Raw genomic sequence first — 16898 nt, 5'->3', positions numbered from 1 at the left:
CACCGGCAAGGAGTACACAACTGAGGACTGGGAAATAGGCAAAAACAATGTCTTGAAATGGCCCAAAATGACATTCCAAAGTTCATTCACTGAAGTTTGTATACTTTCCTCAAATGAAAGCCATTTGGGCCTTTTTAGTGTGAAGTTTCCTTTTTTTTTTTTTTTTTCTTTTTCCTATTTGAAGTTATTTCATTATTAGTACCTCTTGTCTTTGTGCTGCCTTTGCCCTTGTTCATTCCATTATCCTAGGCACTGTCGTCCAAAAAAGACTAAAGTAGAAAGTTGGCTTATCACCCCATGACAACTCCTAAGCATAATAAGCATGTGCCCAAGGCAAGAGTGACACTGACATGGAGGGGAGGGTCCCATGTGGCAGGGTGACAAAATTTCTGCAATCCATCACCTTTAAAAGGAAGTGCATATGACTGGGGCTTAGATCTGCCAGAACCCTAGTAATGATCATTTAAGACTTATGTTCCTAAGGATAACAACCAGCTGTGCTGCTAGCCCCTTTCTATTCATGGACTGAATGCACCTAGGAATCAAATGGTTTCAGGTCTGTGCTTGGCTTCCCATTCATCTGATTTTCACAGGTAAAGGATGTTCTGGACTTTTTCCTGTAATTTTTTCCTAATGAAGTCATGGCATCCTGACTTCAAGGTCATTGTATTAGTTATAGTAGCTAAGCTGCCATATATATATATATATATACATACACACACACATGTGGCACATATATATACATACATATGTATACTTAAAAGTCAGTATCTTAAAATATAAGAAAAGTCAGTATCTTAAAATTAAGAAGTTTATTTCTTGGTCAGATAACCTTCCAAACAAGTGATGAAGATTCCCCTAGGCGGTGAGTCCCCTAGGGCTTCTAGGAGCTTCTGGGGCCATGTCATCTGCATAGTTGAAGCTGGTTCCGGACAGCAGAAGGAAAAAGAGAGGAGAGAGGAGTCTCAACTCTGTCTAAAAGGTCCTGTCCCGGGAGAGGCACACATGGCTTCCACTCATGTTCCATTGTCTTGGATTGAATGACATGGTTACACATAAGTGCAAGGGGGGCTAGGGAGTGGTTTAGCCACATTCTTAAAAAATCTGATTTGGAGAGACAACACTTGATCCATTCCGCAACTATCCGTCAGTAGTCCAAATGAAGTTTTGTTTGATTAAACATTAAACTGAGGCACAGAGAAGTTAAATAACCTTCCTTAATTTATACAGTTAGCAAGTAGCCAAGTTAGGATTTGAGCTTAGAGCCCATACTTTTAACCACTGTATATATTAACTCTAAAAGTATTAACATCTAAAAGTATTGGCACCTATAGGCCGGGCGCGGTGGCTCACGCCTGTAATCCCAGCACTTTGGGAGGCCGAGGCGGGCAGATCACGAGGTCAGGAGATTGAGACCATCCTGGCTAACATGGTGAAACCCTGTCTCCACTAAAAATACAAAAAAATTAGCCGGGCGTGGTGGCAGGCGCCTGTAGTCCCAGCTACTAGGGAGGCTGAGGCAGGAGAATGGTGTGAACTCGGGAGGTGGAGCTTGCAGTGAGTCGAGATCGAACCACTGCACTCCAGCCTGGGTGACAGAGAGAGACTCCGTCTCAAAAAAAATAAAGTATTGGCATCTATAATCACGACCTGAAGGCCCAGAAGGCATAAAAAAAAAAAAGAGTCACATATTTGACCATACAAAACTTAAAATCTCTGAACTGGAAAAGAGGATAAACAAAAGTAAAAGAGAAGCAATTAACTTGGAATTAATATTGACTATAAACACAATAATGAGTTAATCTCCAAAATATGTAATGATTTCCCATAAATCAATTTTTTAAAAACAGAAAAATAGGCAGAGAACAGAAATAGGTAATTCACAGAAGAAAATCAAGAAAATCAAATGCCTATATAAAAACACAAGCCAAGCATGCAATGGCACATGCCCGTAGTCCCAGCTACTCCGGAGGCTGAGGCAGGAGGAGGATCATTTGAGCCCAGTAGTTCAGGATCAGCCTGGACAAAATACAGCAGAGCACCCCCTCAATAAAAAAAAAAAAAAGAAAAGAAAGAAAAAACACCCACACTCTACTAATGTAAAGCCTTTGCAAGTTAAAATATGGCACTATTTTAAGCCTATCATATTCAAAAAATACTGAAGATTCCTAATATTCTTGGTGAGAGTGCTGAGAAATGAGTATAGAGCTTAAATTGCTTGTTTTTTCAGGGGAGCTTAGTGGTAGCTATTAAAATGTTGACACACAATTCAGTTACTAGGATTCTAGTTTACAAATGTAATTGAACACGTGGGTAAAGCTCTCCAGAAGACATTCACTCATGTGTTGTTTGTAAATATTGGAAATCATCTAGATGACAAGGCAAAGAAGATAGTTAAATAAGTGATGATACCTTCCTCATTCTCCTTAAGAAGAAAATGATTGCTCTGTAACTACTGACATAGAAAGAAAAGATTTCTAAAAAATAAAAATGCTGGCCAGGCGCAGTGGCTCATACCTGTAATCCCAGCACTTTGGGAGGCCGAGGCAGGTGGATCACTTGCGATCAGGAGTTGGAGACCAGCCTTGCCAGCATGGTGAAACCCCATCTCTACTAAAAACACAAAAATTAGCTGGGCATGGTGGCACGCGCCTGTAATCCCAGCTACTCGGGAGGCTGAGGCAGGGAAATCACTTGAACTTGGAAGGCAGAGGTTGCAGTGAGCCAAGATGCACCATTGCACTCCAGCCTGGGCAACAAGAGGGTAACTCCTTCTCAAAAGAAAATAAATAAATAAAAGAAATAGAAATACAAATAAAAATGCTTACGTGTTTACACATTTGAAACATGCATAGGGTTTTATGCATTTGAAAACGTGTGCACAAGTACATGCAAACAATCGGCCATACGGCAAACAATAACTGAGCCTATACCGCCTAGGGTCAGTTCCCTGTGAATAACCTGCAAGGTTCTTCCCTCTGCTCCCCTCTCCATTTTCAAAGAAGCGAGCAGAAGCAGCCCAGGTGTAGCACACAGGGAGACTACGGAGAAGCTTGCCACAGCGGGACTTTGCCCCGCTTACTGAATGGGGCAGTCCTTTGGAAGGCCAAACGGGTTAGGGGTAGCGTTTGGCCTTCCAAACTTCAGTGCTGCAGGAGGGCCCTGCACTTCCCCATGCACAGTGCCTGACCGCTTCACAACGCCCCTGGACCACCCACTGCCGCCTCGGACGGAGGCCCACGCCCAAATCCCCTGGCCTGGTCTGGTGCACTGGATCCCAGAAACAGCGTCTGCCTTCACCTTGGCTGCCGCCAGGACAAGGCCTGCTTAGGCACGAGTGAGAAAAGTGGGCCTACACCCTCTCCACCTGGGCCTCCCTCCGCAGTTTAAAACCCATTCAGCTGAGGCCCGAGAATGCCGAGTCTCGCGGTAAACCTGGAGGCGATGAACATACAACGGTGTATTTCCAGGCAATAATCCCACGAGGAAGAGCTCAGTATCACCCGCATTCCATAGATGCAAACGACGAAGCACAGAAATATTCATTCCTTTCCCCCAAGACCACAAAGTCTGGCTCCCGAGCACACGTGTCAGCACATCCTCTTCACATCCATAGGAGGTGGCACAACCCTTTTGTTCTAAGACGAGGCAGTGGAAAGAAAGACTCTGTCGAAGAGAAGGGAATTTTGTGTCCAAGGGTACTCTCTGAGTTCCAGACGTTTCCTTCCTAGTTCTCCCGTTTGGTGGTGATAGTGGTGGTGGTGGGGTGTGTGTGTGTGTGTGTGTGTGTGTTTTGCTTTAACCACTGAATAGACACTAAAGTGAAAAGGGCCTAACTAGGATCTAAGGCCTGCGAGGCTCTGAAAGTTCCAGAAGCATGCTGCACTGACAACCCAACTCTGAGAACACCTAGGGCCGGCACAGGGGTTCACCCCTGCGGCTCTTAGGGGAGGAGTTGTGGTTTCAACCTGACAGCTGGAGCCAATCAACACCAGACACGAGGAAGACCCGAGGTCCAACACCCCTGCGGCGTTCCCCTCCCGGCTACCCTTACCCCCCTCTTTCAGTCCCCACCCCCGCCTCCCCCCACGCACAGCCCCCTCCCGGCACCCCCACGAACGCCGGGCACAAATGGTCCTCACTTCAGGGGTGGGAAATCTCGTAGATTTTTTTTTTTCATTTTTTTTGAAATTTTAAGTTCCAGGGTACATGTGCAGGATGTGCAAGTTTGTTACATAGGTAAATGTATGCCATGGTGGTTTGCTGCACCTGTCAACCTATCACCTAGGTGTTAAGTCCAGTGTACATTAGCTATTTTTCCCGATGCTCTCCCTACCCCTGCTCCCCACCCCCACCCCCACCCCCTGACAGGCCCCAGTGTGTGTCGTTCCCCTCCCCGTGTCCATGTGTTCTCTGAGATTGTTTTCTTTCGGATTGAGAACCTTGTTGCACTCTTCTCATATGTCAATGTGAGTGCTGCCAAAAGTGCAAAGTGAACATCTCAGCGGTCTGAGCTTTTGTTCCTGGAGGGGGCGGGGGCGGTGGGGAAAGGAGGAGGGACCTGGACACTGTGATGTGGCAACTTTTCACCGTCTAAGGGGAATGAATTTCTCTCGCCCTTGGAAGCTCAACCACCGGTGGCCTGCCTTCGGGGCCTGTGCGCTGGGATCCCACAGTTAGGCCACCGGATCAGTGTGCCTCAGAACCTGGGCCACCCTTCGCTCCATACAGGGCGCCCTCCCGGATCAAGGGCCCCAGCTGTCACTCTCTTTGCTTTAACCGTTGAACAGACAATAAAGTGAAATGGACCTGACGAGAGTCTGTTAGTTCTGGAAGGCAACAGGCGAAACTGGGTCTGAAAGCACCAGAAGCCCTGCGCCGCGGAAAGGCCACGGCTGAGAGCGTCTAGTATCCGTCCGATGATTCCAGTTCAAGCTCCTGAGGTTTACTTACACCCCAGCAGGGAGCAAAGATAACTCCGGGCGGAATCCCAGCGGGAACAAAACATCGAGTCCCCAAGCTCGGATTTACGTGCCAAGCCAGGGGGCACCCGCCTCCCGCCCTCTCCGCAGAGGCTCGAGTCTGTTCGGGAATCTTCCCGGGGCTACCCTTTGTGCAGCCAGGCGCGCCTCCTCCTCTCCCAGGGGGACCTCCCTTCCAGGACGCTCCTTGGGGAGGAAGGGGCGCGGTCGCCCTCAGGACGGCCAATGCCCTTTCCCGTCTGTTCCGCGGAGCTGGCAGCACCAGGCCCGGGAGAGGTAAGTGTGGTGCCGCCTTCTCTCGCGTCCCCTGGCCAGAAACAGCCCAGAGCGACAGCGGCCTTGCCTCTGTGGCCCAGATCTGAGTCCGAGGTCGGACACTGCTGGGCGTCCGTAAGCATGTGATTGGCTCTAGGCCTTGGTTTCCTCAATGTGCGTGATATTGTACCCACCCCACAGGACGATTCCCAGGAGTCAGTGAGATGCCGGAGGTAAAGGGCTTGGCAGAACGCTGGGCGCTCAGTAAATACACGCAGGCAGTCGTTCTCTGCACTAGACTGCACGCTGCTGGAGGACAGTGCCTGGAGGCAGGTGGAAGAGGAATGGCTGACTGAGACTCTCAAGCTCGGGAGCCAGGAGGGAGTGTCGAGCCAAAGATGTGGGCCGGGAGCGGTGGCTCATGCCTGTAATCCCAGCCCCAGCACCTTCGGAGGCCGAGGTTGCAGGATCGCTTGAGCCAGGAGTTTGGGACCAGCTTGAGCAACATAGTGAGACCCCGTCTCTACAAAATAAAAAAATTATCTGGGCATGGTGGTATATGCCTGTGGTCCCAGCTACTCCGGAGGCTGAGGCAGGAGGATCCCTTGAGCCCAGGAATTCGAGGCTGCAATGAGTTGTGATCGCGCCACTGCACTCCAACCTGAGTGAGATAGTGAAACTCTGACTCTTAAAAATAATAACAATAGGCGGGCGCGGTGGCTCAGGCCTGTAATCTCAGCACTTTGGGAGTCCAAGATGGAGGATCATCTGAGGTCAGGAGTTCGAGACCAGCCTGACCAACATGGAGAACCCCTGTCTCTACTGAAAATACCAAAAAAAAAAAAAAAAGGGCGTGGTGAGGCATGCCTGTAATCCCAGCTACTCGGGAGACCGAGGCAGGAGAATCGCCTCAGTTGCAGAGACTGCGGTGAGCTGAGATCGCGCCATTGCACTCCAGCCTGGGCAACAAGAGCAAAACACCGTCTCGAAATAATAATGGTAATAATAATTTTTCAAATGGTGGAAACCCGAGACAACCTCTGAGCCGGGGAGCCGTGGCAGCGGAGACCAGAGGACCCACCCATTCCCTGCACAGGCGGAGTCTTTGCCCCCCAAGAGTGATTCCATTGTGTCCTCTCGCCAGGTCCATGCAGGAAAAGAAAAAATGTGACATCTCAGGACGCAGATCCCGAGTCAGGGGTCCCGTCTGCCTACCGGTCCCAGGGGCTACGGATAGCTGATGGCTCCCGGAGTCCCTTGAGGCTGCCCTTGGAGCCGCAGGGGAAAATCATGCTGAGGAGACCAGCAATGCGAAAGGATCCGGCCAGAGCTGTCCCAAGAATCTGCAATTAGCCAATGAAGTGAGAACAAAAGCACTGCTGGTTTGGTCGCAAAGGCTGAGCTGTGAGGTTCTCATAACCAAATCCCCGCCCTCTTCCAACGTCTTTGAGTTTTAGGACAAACCCCAAAGGAATTCGAAAGCGCGGGTTCCTAGAGCTACTACTTCGGGAGCGAAAACACAAAGGTACCGAAACTGGCATTGCCTCTTGGACCAGAGGCCCGGAAACCCGCGTCTCCGGGACCCTCGACGAGACTGTGAGGAGTAGGAGCAGCAGCGCGTGCGGCCCCCAACCCCTGGTGGGGGAAGGAGAGTGAAAATGGGCCTGGCCCCGCCTCTCACCGAGGGCACCCGGGCGCCCACCCTCGCTCCCTTCCGGCAGGAGGCATCCTCTCCCCAATAATACCCAACTGGGCTGGCTTTTTGTGCAGCGGAGGACACCCGATAGCCCTGCAGAGGCAAAGCGCGGGGCTAGGCGAAGGCTGGAATCCTGCCCCAGGCTAGCGGTGGGGCAAGGGGCTGAGAGCAAAGCGCAGACCTGTCGTCTCCAGCTCGCCGTCTTATGGAGACCTGGAGCTGCTCAACTAAGGCTTACTACATAAATACCCTTGTGATTTGTGCTATGGCAACAGAGAAAGGCTGCTGCCTGGCAAGGGGGGAGGGGGACCCAACTCAAAAGAAGTCGTTTCCGTTCTCAAGCCTCAGTGTCCTTCTGTACAATGAGAATGATGATTCCATCCCTGCCTGGCGCAGGGGAGACGCCGCAGCGCGGCGACAGCCTGGGACAAGCGTTCCAATGCAGAAGAAAGTCTCAGCGATGGGATTGGGACACGCAAGGCCAGAGCAGAAACTTCACCCTCCCCTTATTTACCCCCACCATTTTCTAGGTTCCTGCGGAGCAAAAGAATGCCGAAGTCAGAGAAATCCGAAAACGGAGAAGGGGAAAGAAGGTGCCCTGGGGCAGAAGAAGTAGCTGGCCGCCCTCAAGCACCAGTGTTTCCCCTAACTCGTTTTAAGACTCCCCCCTTTTTTTTGAGACAGAGTCTCGCTCTGTCGCCCAGGCTGGAATGCAGTGGCCGGATCTCAGCTCACTGCAAGCTCTGCCTCCCGGGTCTACGCCATTCTCCTGCCTCAGCCTCCCGAGTAGCTGGGACTACAGGCGCCCGCCACCTCGCCCGGCTAGTTTTTTGTATTTTTTAGTAGAGACGGGGTTTCACCGTGTTAGCCAGGATGGTCTCGATCTCCTAACCTCGTGATCCGCTCGTCTCGGCCTCCCAAAATGCTGGGATTACAGGCTTGAGCCACTGCGCCCGGCCATTAAGCCTCCCCTTCACTCATATCACTAAGGAGATGGGCATCACTCTGACTGTAAACAAAACTGTCAATTCCCTTGCCACTGCTTCCCTGACTTTAGACCAAAGTAAGCAAACTGTTTGGACATTGTGATGCAGTAATCGGATAATTTGGCTAAACCCAGATTTGTGTTCAAATTATCAGAACTCATACCTCAAGTCTCTACTTGATTCTCCAAATGCAGTCGTGGGTTCTTCCTCCCTCTCCCCCTCCCTCACACTCTCCCTGCTTGCTCATTGCCTCTGGTCTCTTCTTTGCCCCCTCTTTGCCCCACGTACACAATCCCTTGTTTTCCAGATAAAGTGGGGCTCCAGTCATTTCCTTCCAGAAAGATACCATTTTCCAGATCTCAGCTGATATAGACTTTGGGCTGCTAATTAATGGAAGTTACTGAATAAATAAAATACAACAAATTTGCCACCATGAAAAAGCCTGGAGAACATACTTAGGGTGGGAACAAAGAACAGAGAGAAAAAGACATGGTCGTATTTTTTTTTTTTTTTAGACGGAGTCTCGCTCTGTCACCCAGGCTGCAGTGCAATGGCATGATCTCAGCTCACTGCAACCTCTGCCTCCCAGGCTCAAGCGATTCTCCTGCCTCCCAAGAAGCTGGGATTACAGGCGCCTAACAGCACGCACGGCTAATTTTTTTTTTTTTTTTTTTTTTTTTTTTTTTTTTTTGAGACGGAGTCTCGCTCTGTCGCCGGGGCTGGAGCGCAGTGGCCGGATCTCAGCTCACTGCAAGCTCCGCCTCCCGGGTTTACGCCATTCTCCTGCCTCAGCCTCCTGTGTAGCTGGGACTACAGGCGCCCGCCACCTCGCCCGGCTAGTTTTTTGTATTTTTTTAGTAGAGACGGGGTTTCACCGTGTTCGCCAGGATGGTCTCGATCTCCTGACCTCGTAGAGATGGGGTTGCATTATGTTCGCCAGGCTGGTCTCGAACTCCTGATCTCAGGTGATTTGCCCACCTTGGCCTCCCAAAAGTGCTGGGATTACAGGCGTGAGCCACCGCGTCTGGCAGGAGGTTGGATTTTTTAAAATCTCTTTTTCAGGGAATTTTTTTCTATATTAGGTCAAAGCAGCCCCCACCGTGGTGACAGAAAGAAAGAGTTGGAATTTGAAGTCAAAACACCAAAAGGCGGGGGGATCACGAGGTCAGGAGTTCGAGACCAGCCTGATCAATATAGTGAAACCCTGTCTCTACTAAATATACGAATATTAGCCCGGGGTGGTGGCGCGCGCCTGTAATCCCAGCTACTTAGGAGGCTGAGGCAGGAGAATCGCTTGAACCCAGGAGGTGGAGGTTGCAGTGAGCCAAGATTGCACCACTGCACTCCAGCCTGGGTGACAAAGTGAGACTCCGTCTCAAAAAAACAAAAACAAACGAACAAAAAAACACCAAAAGGCAATCATGTTTCAGTATCAAGAGGTTAGTTTTGCAGCTGAGGCCTACAAAGTAGGCAGAGAACCGCATAGCAATGCAGGTAGGTGGGGGTGAGCTCCACCTCCAACCTTTTCTCATAAGCTGGCTCTTTCCATCTAGGGGCCTTCCTTAACCAAAAAAAAAGCTGGGAACTAAATCCAGGTAGACTTGAAGGCGCATTACCTATCTCATTATTCCTCTGCGTGAATGCTGGAGTTTTAATTACACACTTGCTTTTTCTGGGGAAGAAGACCAAAGATCATATTTTTGAAGGTATCAACTTGTTTTCTATCAGACAGTTGTTGTAACAAGTTCTTTCAGCGACATGTTAGGTCTTTAGGAAAGGGTGCTTCAGATGGTGCGCACTAGCACAATTTTGTGGCTTTTAATTACTATTTTGTTCTTTTGGGGGGTTTCAGAGGCTGGCGCCTGGGCGTGATTAGACCGTCTACCCCGCCCCCGGTAACCTCGCACACTGCCCACCAGGTGGCGCCACAAAGCAAGCGCTGCTGCAGGATCTTCGGACATGGGAGTCCAGCAAGTCTTGCCGTCCATCACCGTCGGGCCAAGGTTTCCCACTACAAGGTTATAGAGACAGAGGAAGTTGCCCTTTCCGACTTTTTAAAAAACAGGAGAATGAAAAGAAAAAATTGCAATGACAGAGTAGAACAGGGTCCCAAAATGCAAAACTGTAAAACAGGATTAAATTCAACAAACCAGATAAAACTTTTTATATTTGTTTTAAATTTACAGAGAAGTGATAAATCCAGTATCTACTTGATAAATCTATAATCTCACCTATTATCCTATTTCCTTTTCCGCAACAGCATCGAATTTTCAAGGCCAACTGGTGAACCTTCTCACCCGAAGGAGGAAGTCCTCGGGATGGCTTTCAGGGTGTCATTTACTTATCAAACATATGTAATTACTCAGAGCCTCGCGTGTCGGGAAAGTACCAGGGAAACTGGTTTCAAATATACTATTAGCAATAATACCTTTAAGTTTATGTAGCTTCTCTTTCAAGCAACAAGGAAAACCCGTTTTAATATTATCTAATTAATTGTCCTAATATCTCTGCGGATTGGTTAGGAAGCGGGCATTACACGTGGTTTGTGGATAATTAAATCAATTGACTATGTCAAGTGCCGAGTGGCTAACAAGAGTAAGTGCCAGACACTTCGAGGAAAAGTGGAGATAGAGCTAGCTGGACTCTGGGCACCGATGTACTTTAATGTGTTTGAAAACTGACCTCGGACATGAAAGTACGAATCACTGGAACTGGCACTTGCACAGAATGGGATGGGGGACCCCACTTCTTCCTCTGAGGCAAAACGCCAGTCTGTCTCCACGCCTTCTATCTTCCTGCTGCGGGCCACCCTTACTTCCCGCTACCTCGACCCCTTGCCTCGCTGCTCACATTCAGCGGCAGTCTGCTTGCACCCGGGGCCGCTGCAGCCGCAGCCGCAGCCACAGCGCCCACCATGTGACGCCCGCCCCCTGGCCGGGCGTTCCCGGAGCTCCGCGGCCGTTTGCTTCTGATTGGCTGTTGCTAGGTGACGTCGCCAGCGCTCACGTGACGAGTGTTAAATGCCCACACTGCAGGAGCCCGCCTGGCAGACAATCGTAAAGCCGCTCAGGGCCGCTCACCTGCTCCCGCCTCCCGGATCCCCGACCCGGCCCAGCCACCCCTGCCCCCTTCACTGCCCGCCCCCCGCCCGAGCCCGCGCTCGCGCTGGGCAAGGAGCCGAGAGGGCCCAGAGGCCGAAAGAGGATGCGACCAGCAGCTGTCCCGAGCAGCGCACAGTGATCGCCTCCCCGGAGGAGGAGGCGCCTAGACGGTTGCCTCCTTTCTTGTTTCCCCCCAACCACCCCCGTAATTACATTGGCTGCTGGAGGGGACCGGGAGAGACGGAGGAGGCGCCTGGCTTCCCCCGCACGCCCGCCACCTCTGCTCTTTCCCGTCCCGGGCCAGGATGACTGGAGTCTTTGACAGTCTAGTGGCTGATATGCACTCGACCCAGATCGCCGCCTCCAGCACGTACCACCAGCACCAGCAGCCCCCGAGCGGCGGCGGCGCCGGCCCGGGTGGCAACAACAGCAGCAGCAGCAGCCTCCACAAGCCCCAGGAGTCGCCCACCCTTCCGGTGTCCACCGCCACCGACAGCAGCTACTACACCAACCAACAGCACCCGGCGGGCGGCGGCGGCGGCGGGGGCTCGCCCTTCGCGCACATGGGTTCCTACCAGTACCAAGCCAGCGGTCTCAACAATGTCCCTTACTCCGCCAAGAGCAGCTACGACCTGGGCTACACCGCCGCCTACACCTCCTACGCTCCCTATGGAACCAGTTCGTCCCCAGCCAACAACGAGCCTGGTATGCATAACGCTGGAGTCAAGAGTGTCGAGTCGGTCTAGTTAATGGGATGGATGGGTAAACGTGTTCTGGGCGGGGGGCCGTCTAAAGCCCTGGATTTTCACGCTGCCTGCTCACCGCCCGCTTGTGCGCTTTACCCTCCCCAGCCTCCAATCTGCCGCAGGTCGCCGGTTACCTCCCTCTCTCCGTTGGTGGGACCTGGTGGCCTCAAGGGCCAAGTGGGCGTGCTCCGCCTGCCTCATAAGGGCATCTCCTTGCCACCTGCTTCTTTCTCTTGGGTGTGCACTTGTCTCCCCCTTCCCTGGAGGGTTCAGCTCCCGGGGTCGGTGGCGGCTCCGATCCGCAAGCTGCAAAGTTGCGCCTGCCCGTGGCGCCACAGTTCAGTGCACCCACCTCCTGGCTCAAGCCAAGTCCCCCCTCCGGGCCTTCTAGGAGCGCGGGAACTCCAGGACCCCTGGGTTGCGCGGTTCTCACAATTCCGTATCATTGCAGAGAAGGAGGACCTTGAGCCTGAAATCCGGATAGTGAACGGGAAGCCAAAGAAAGTCCGGAAACCCCGCACCATCTACTCCAGTTTCCAGCTGGCGGCTCTTCAGCGGCGTTTCCAAAAGACTCAATACCTGGCCTTGCCGGAGCGAGCCGAGCTGGCGGCGTCTCTGGGCCTCACCCAGACTCAGGTGGGGCTCGCGCCCTGCGGGGGCGAGGAGAGCGCGGGCCTGAGATGGCTGGGAAGCAGGCGGGTTCAGGACAATGCTTTTAAAAGCTCACTTTAAGTACTTTTAAGGATTTCCAGGCCTACGCCTCGAGCGGCCCTAAGTAAGCTTCTAGGCCCAAAGCTGAAAACCCTCAAGGGGCCGCCTCGTGGGAGGGAAGGAAAGGGACCCGGTGGACAGAAATCCCGTACCTCTCGCTACTGATTAAGCGGGTGAAATAACTGGCCCTCCTCACCCTCCCGCTGTCACCATCATCACAGTGCACGTACACCAGCAGTCCTGGCCTTTTGGCAAGTACCTCCCCAGGGAGCAGGAACCCTCAGAGTCTCAAAGGCCGCCGCCCGTGATCCGCTTCCAGGGCGCTAGCTGCCCACCTCTAGCCGGCGGTTTTTCTCTGCTGTTTTTTTCTCCTCTTCGAACTCCTACTGCCCCAAGACTAGGTTCCTCCACTAATGCTCAGGTCTTTTTCCTCAAAGGTCAAAATCTGGTTCCAGAACCGCCGGTCCAAGTTCAAGAAGATGTGGAAAAGTGGTGAGATTCCCTCGGAGCAGCACCCTGGGGCCAGCGCTTCTCCACCTTGTGCTTCGCCGCCAATCTCGGCGCCGGCCTCCTGGGACTTCGGTGCGCCGCAGCGGATGGCGGGCGGCGGCGGTCCGGGCAGTGGCGGCAGCGGCGCCGGCAGCTCAGGCTCCAGCCCAAGCAGCGCGGCCTCGGCTTTTCTGGGCAACTACCCATGGTACCACCAGGCCTCGGGATCCACCTCACACCTGCAGGCCACGGCGCCGCTGCTGCACCCCACTCAGACCCCGCAGCCGCATCACCACCACCACCATCACGGCGGCGGGGGCGCCCCGGTGAGCGCGGGGACGATTTTCTAACCCCAGGGAGAACTCGCCAGAGACTGAGAGCAGAGACCAGTTATCCTCAGTGCTTACCCCGAGCCGGGGTTCTCTCCTCCCGGCCCGCTTCCGCCACCCACCTCTCCTGGAGGCTGCGACCTGCAGTGGCCCGTTCCAGGGCCTGCTCCCTCCCGGGGCCACCAAGCGGGCCTCTCTCTCGGGGGAACCTGACAGCAGCTTGGCGAAGGCCTCCCTAAAAGGCCGCATTTCTGACCTGAGCCCCGGGTCTCGGCCGTTTCGAGCCCCGCTTCTGACTTGCCTTCCCTCCCTTCCGGGTGAGCCTGTCTGGCGCCTTCCTCGCCCCGGGCTGAGAGCTGGGTCTCGGGAGATGGACGCCTCCCAGGCGCGCGAGGCTTCCAGGGCGCTCTGAGGCTTCTTTCTCCTCGCCCGCCCCTGGGCTCAGCTCGGACGCTGCAGTTATTGACCTCCCGGTCCCGCCTGCCCGCCCTCCCCTACGTAGCCCCTTGACCCTTGGCCACTTTACTCCCTGCAGTTCCCAGCCCTCGGAGCCCCCATCCCTTCTCTTCCCCCACCGTGCTCCCCAAGGAGCGCTCCCTCAGCTCTCTCCTCATCCATCACCAGTGGAGTTTTTTTATTTTTATTTTTTTAAAAGTTTAGGTGCCTTTGCGGATGACCTCATTTTGATGTTGAAAAAAAATGATTTTTTAATATGTGAACACTGCAAAAATGTGTTTAAATTATCTTTTTTAAAACCTATTCAGGATTATTAGCCTGGACTTGGACACAGAGTTTGTAAATAAAGGTGTCTGTGCGTATTTTCCCACTGATTTATTTGTATAAAAATACCCATCTTTTCAGACTTTTTTGTAAACCCCCAGTTGTGAAAACTGCAGTTTAGCAGTGGCCTCGGCAACCCCTCCTTTTTATTTTTTCCTTTAAAAACGTTTCAGTTAAATTAAGCTACTGATTTGGATTTGTTTTATCGTATCCTAAAGTCTTTGTTGTTGAAATGAAAGGTATTTTGGGGTTATTTATTATGAAAACAACATGCTCTTAATGTTGATTTTACAATATGAAGAGATTATTTAAATAAATTATTGTTTTCATTGGATGTGTGCGCTTTTTTCTTGGTGCCAGGGTCCGGTCACTCATGTGCTCAGAGCTCAAGCAGCTGCACAGGCCGGAAAGCCAGCCGGCCGAGAGCTACGTTTCCATCTTTCCGAGGCTGCGACACCGCGAGGTGCGGCAAGGAGAGGACAGGCACGCTGGGCGTGGGGCCGCACCGGGGTTTCACGCCCCGCCCCCTCCCGAGTCCCTGCGAGTGGTTCTCCAGCCGGCGGAGAGTCGACGCACTCAGCGCCGAGCGGCTCCAGCCTCCGCCTGCCCAGACCCTCCGGCTCTGGCGCCACCGCCCCCGCGCCCGCCTGGATGGCCAGGGTAGGCATCCGAGCCGCCGCGGGGGACCTCCCATCAGGGACCTGAGCAACCTGAGGGTCGGACCCCTACTTTGAACCTTCCCCTCTGTTTGTCCCACGGCATTTCGGGACTGAACTGAGAGCTCTGTGAGTCACCCTCGTGAGGCACGGTTGGCTGCTCTGGAATGCAAGGCGACCCCAAAGGCACGGGGCTGTGCTCGCGCGCTCTAACACACAATCACACACTGAGCACACTGTCACAGGCCCATCTATACTAACACACACTCACCTATACTGATACACACTCTCACAGTCACACTCATGCTCAAATATTCTCAGGCGCACACAAAATGACACATACTCTAACACCGTCACATCACACACTCATACTCCATCACACTTTTACACACAACACTGACACACGAACTCATGCACACTCGGATTCACACCTTTACACACTGATAGAGAAACTCACATATGCACACTCATGTATACACAGTCACAGACTTATATACACTGGTATGAGAGTGGCATCTTTCCACTTCATACTCTTGGAGGGGAAAATGTCCACACACCATTGGGCTCTGCTTTCTACCTTGGGCCCCACACAACCAGCTTCCAACTTTGGCGGTGACCCTACTTTCTGGCATTCCCTACAAAGGCCAGGGGTTGGTGGTTAATGAAGGCCTGAACTAAAAGTCCCTTCCCCTGAAAGTGCTAGGGCCCACAGGTAGAAGCTTCCTGGCTTCAATCACTGACTGTGTGACCTTGGGGAACCCATTTTAACCATCCTGTGTTACAGTTTGCAGATCTGTAAGACATTAACAGCTATAGCTTGGAGTTGTGAGCATTTAATGAGGCAACAATGTAACAGTGCCTGGCACATGGTAACAACTAACTTTTATCTATTTAATATTTAGTATTACTGTTTTATCACAGTGCCCCCAGAGAGGGGTATGAAACCCACAGTTACCCAGAGGCTTTTCAACCTCACCTTGTGTGGAAGAGCAGCATCCTGGGGCTGAGAGAGCCCCTTCTTACCTGGGGTTTGAACCTCAGCCATGCCCTCTGAAGGGACTCTCTGCTACTGCAGAGGGGCTGGATACCAGCCACAGAGCCCCGCCTGCCAGGTCCAGGCTTCCTCTCCTCTAGGATGAGGCCATCTGTGTTGTGTGTCTTCAACTTATCTGCCAAAACCAGACACAGGGCGGAGGTGACTTTCTGGGCTCAGTGGCATCATCCCGAGGAGAATCATGACTTTTCTGGGCAGATTGCTTTTGGGCCTGCTCTGAGTCTGGTTTACAATGGTGCGGTCCAGAGAGTTGCGGCTTTGGAAAAAGCAGGGAGGCTACACAATCTAGTGTCCCATTGCATTTTTTGCATTGTTTTCCCAGGCTAGGGAGGCCTGGGTTGAAGCCCACTGACCTGTGATCCTGGGTTTCCCTAAGCAACCGCTGCCTGGCAGACCCCCATCCCTGTCCACCACCCCTACCCCAGCTCCAAATTCTGTGGGTTTTTTTTTTTAGTGCCACTAACTGGTGCCAGCCTTCCTCCTGAGGTTAACTGTGCCCTCCCCTCCTTTGCGCGCACTCCCCTCCCTCCTCCCGAAACCAGCGGGGAGAGACGGGCAGTAAATTGGCTGGTGTCGAGGATCTGCAGCAGACAAGATGATTAAGAGGCCTATGCTGGAGCGCCCGGGGCAGGGAATGTCAGCCCAAGTTGGAATCACGCAACAGGCCTTGGCTTGAGCCAAGCCTGGGAGCCGGGAGGGCGGGCGCCCTCAGCTCCGGGGTGGGCTGAGGCCCCACAGACTCGCCGGAGTCACCTAACCCGGCACCCAGCGACGGAGGGGTCGGTCTGGGCCACGATGAGCCTTTCCCCAGGGAGCCTGCGAAGCCGAGAGCAGGAGGGTGAAGGGGCCAGAGGAAGAGGTGTTTCCGCAGACGAGGAGAGGGGCAAAGAGAAGGGTTTGCAAGGACGCGCCCAGGTCCCAGAAATGAGGGGGAGAAAAGGGGGAGGAGTGGGCGAGGGAGGAAACAAAGCCTGGCTCCTGGAGGCGGGGGCCAGCCCCGCCGGGGGCGACGCGCTGGCAAGCCTTTCTCACAGTCTCCCGGCCCGCCCGGAGACGCGGAGTCCTGTGATCAGCCCGCCGCCGCGCAGACACGCTCCCCCCGTGCTCTACTGA

The 16898-nt window shown here is 52.9% G+C and overlaps 1 protein-coding gene across 1 annotated transcript; it reads left to right on the top strand.

The window, feature by feature from the left end:
* The first annotated feature begins 10967 nt into the window (after positions 1 to 10967).
* Positions 10968 to 14409, top strand: LOC105483236 (distal-less homeobox 2). Its single transcript, XM_011743980.2, has 3 exons — positions 10968 to 11725; positions 12218 to 12402; positions 12915 to 14409. Exons 1-3 carry the CDS (start codon positions 11326 to 11328, stop codon positions 13314 to 13316), a joined length of 987 nt encoding a protein of 328 aa, XP_011742282.1. The 5' UTR covers positions 10968 to 11325; the 3' UTR covers positions 13317 to 14409.
* The last annotated feature ends 2489 nt before the right edge of the window (positions 14410 to 16898 follow it).

Source organism: Macaca nemestrina, chromosome 11 (assembly GCF_043159975.1).
Source record: "Macaca nemestrina isolate mMacNem1 chromosome 11, mMacNem.hap1, whole genome shotgun sequence".
In the NCBI taxonomy this organism is placed as follows: Eukaryota; Metazoa; Chordata; class Mammalia; order Primates; family Cercopithecidae; genus Macaca; species Macaca nemestrina.
This window is presented reverse-complemented; position numbering and strand designations above follow the sequence as displayed.

Bases quoted from the DNA above. Each gene is read 5' to 3' on its own strand.
- LOC105483236 (XM_011743980.2), top strand. From the start codon at position 11,326: ATGACTGGAGTCTTTGACAGTCTAGTGGCTGATATGCACTCGACCCAG. The intron at 11,726-12,217 runs GTATGCATAACG...GTATCATTGCAG, and splicing joins CCCAGCCAACAACGAGCCTG to AGAAGGAGGACCTTGAGCCT. The intron at 12,403-12,914 runs GTGGGGCTCGCG...TTTTCCTCAAAG, and splicing joins TGGGCCTCACCCAGACTCAG to GTCAAAATCTGGTTCCAGAA.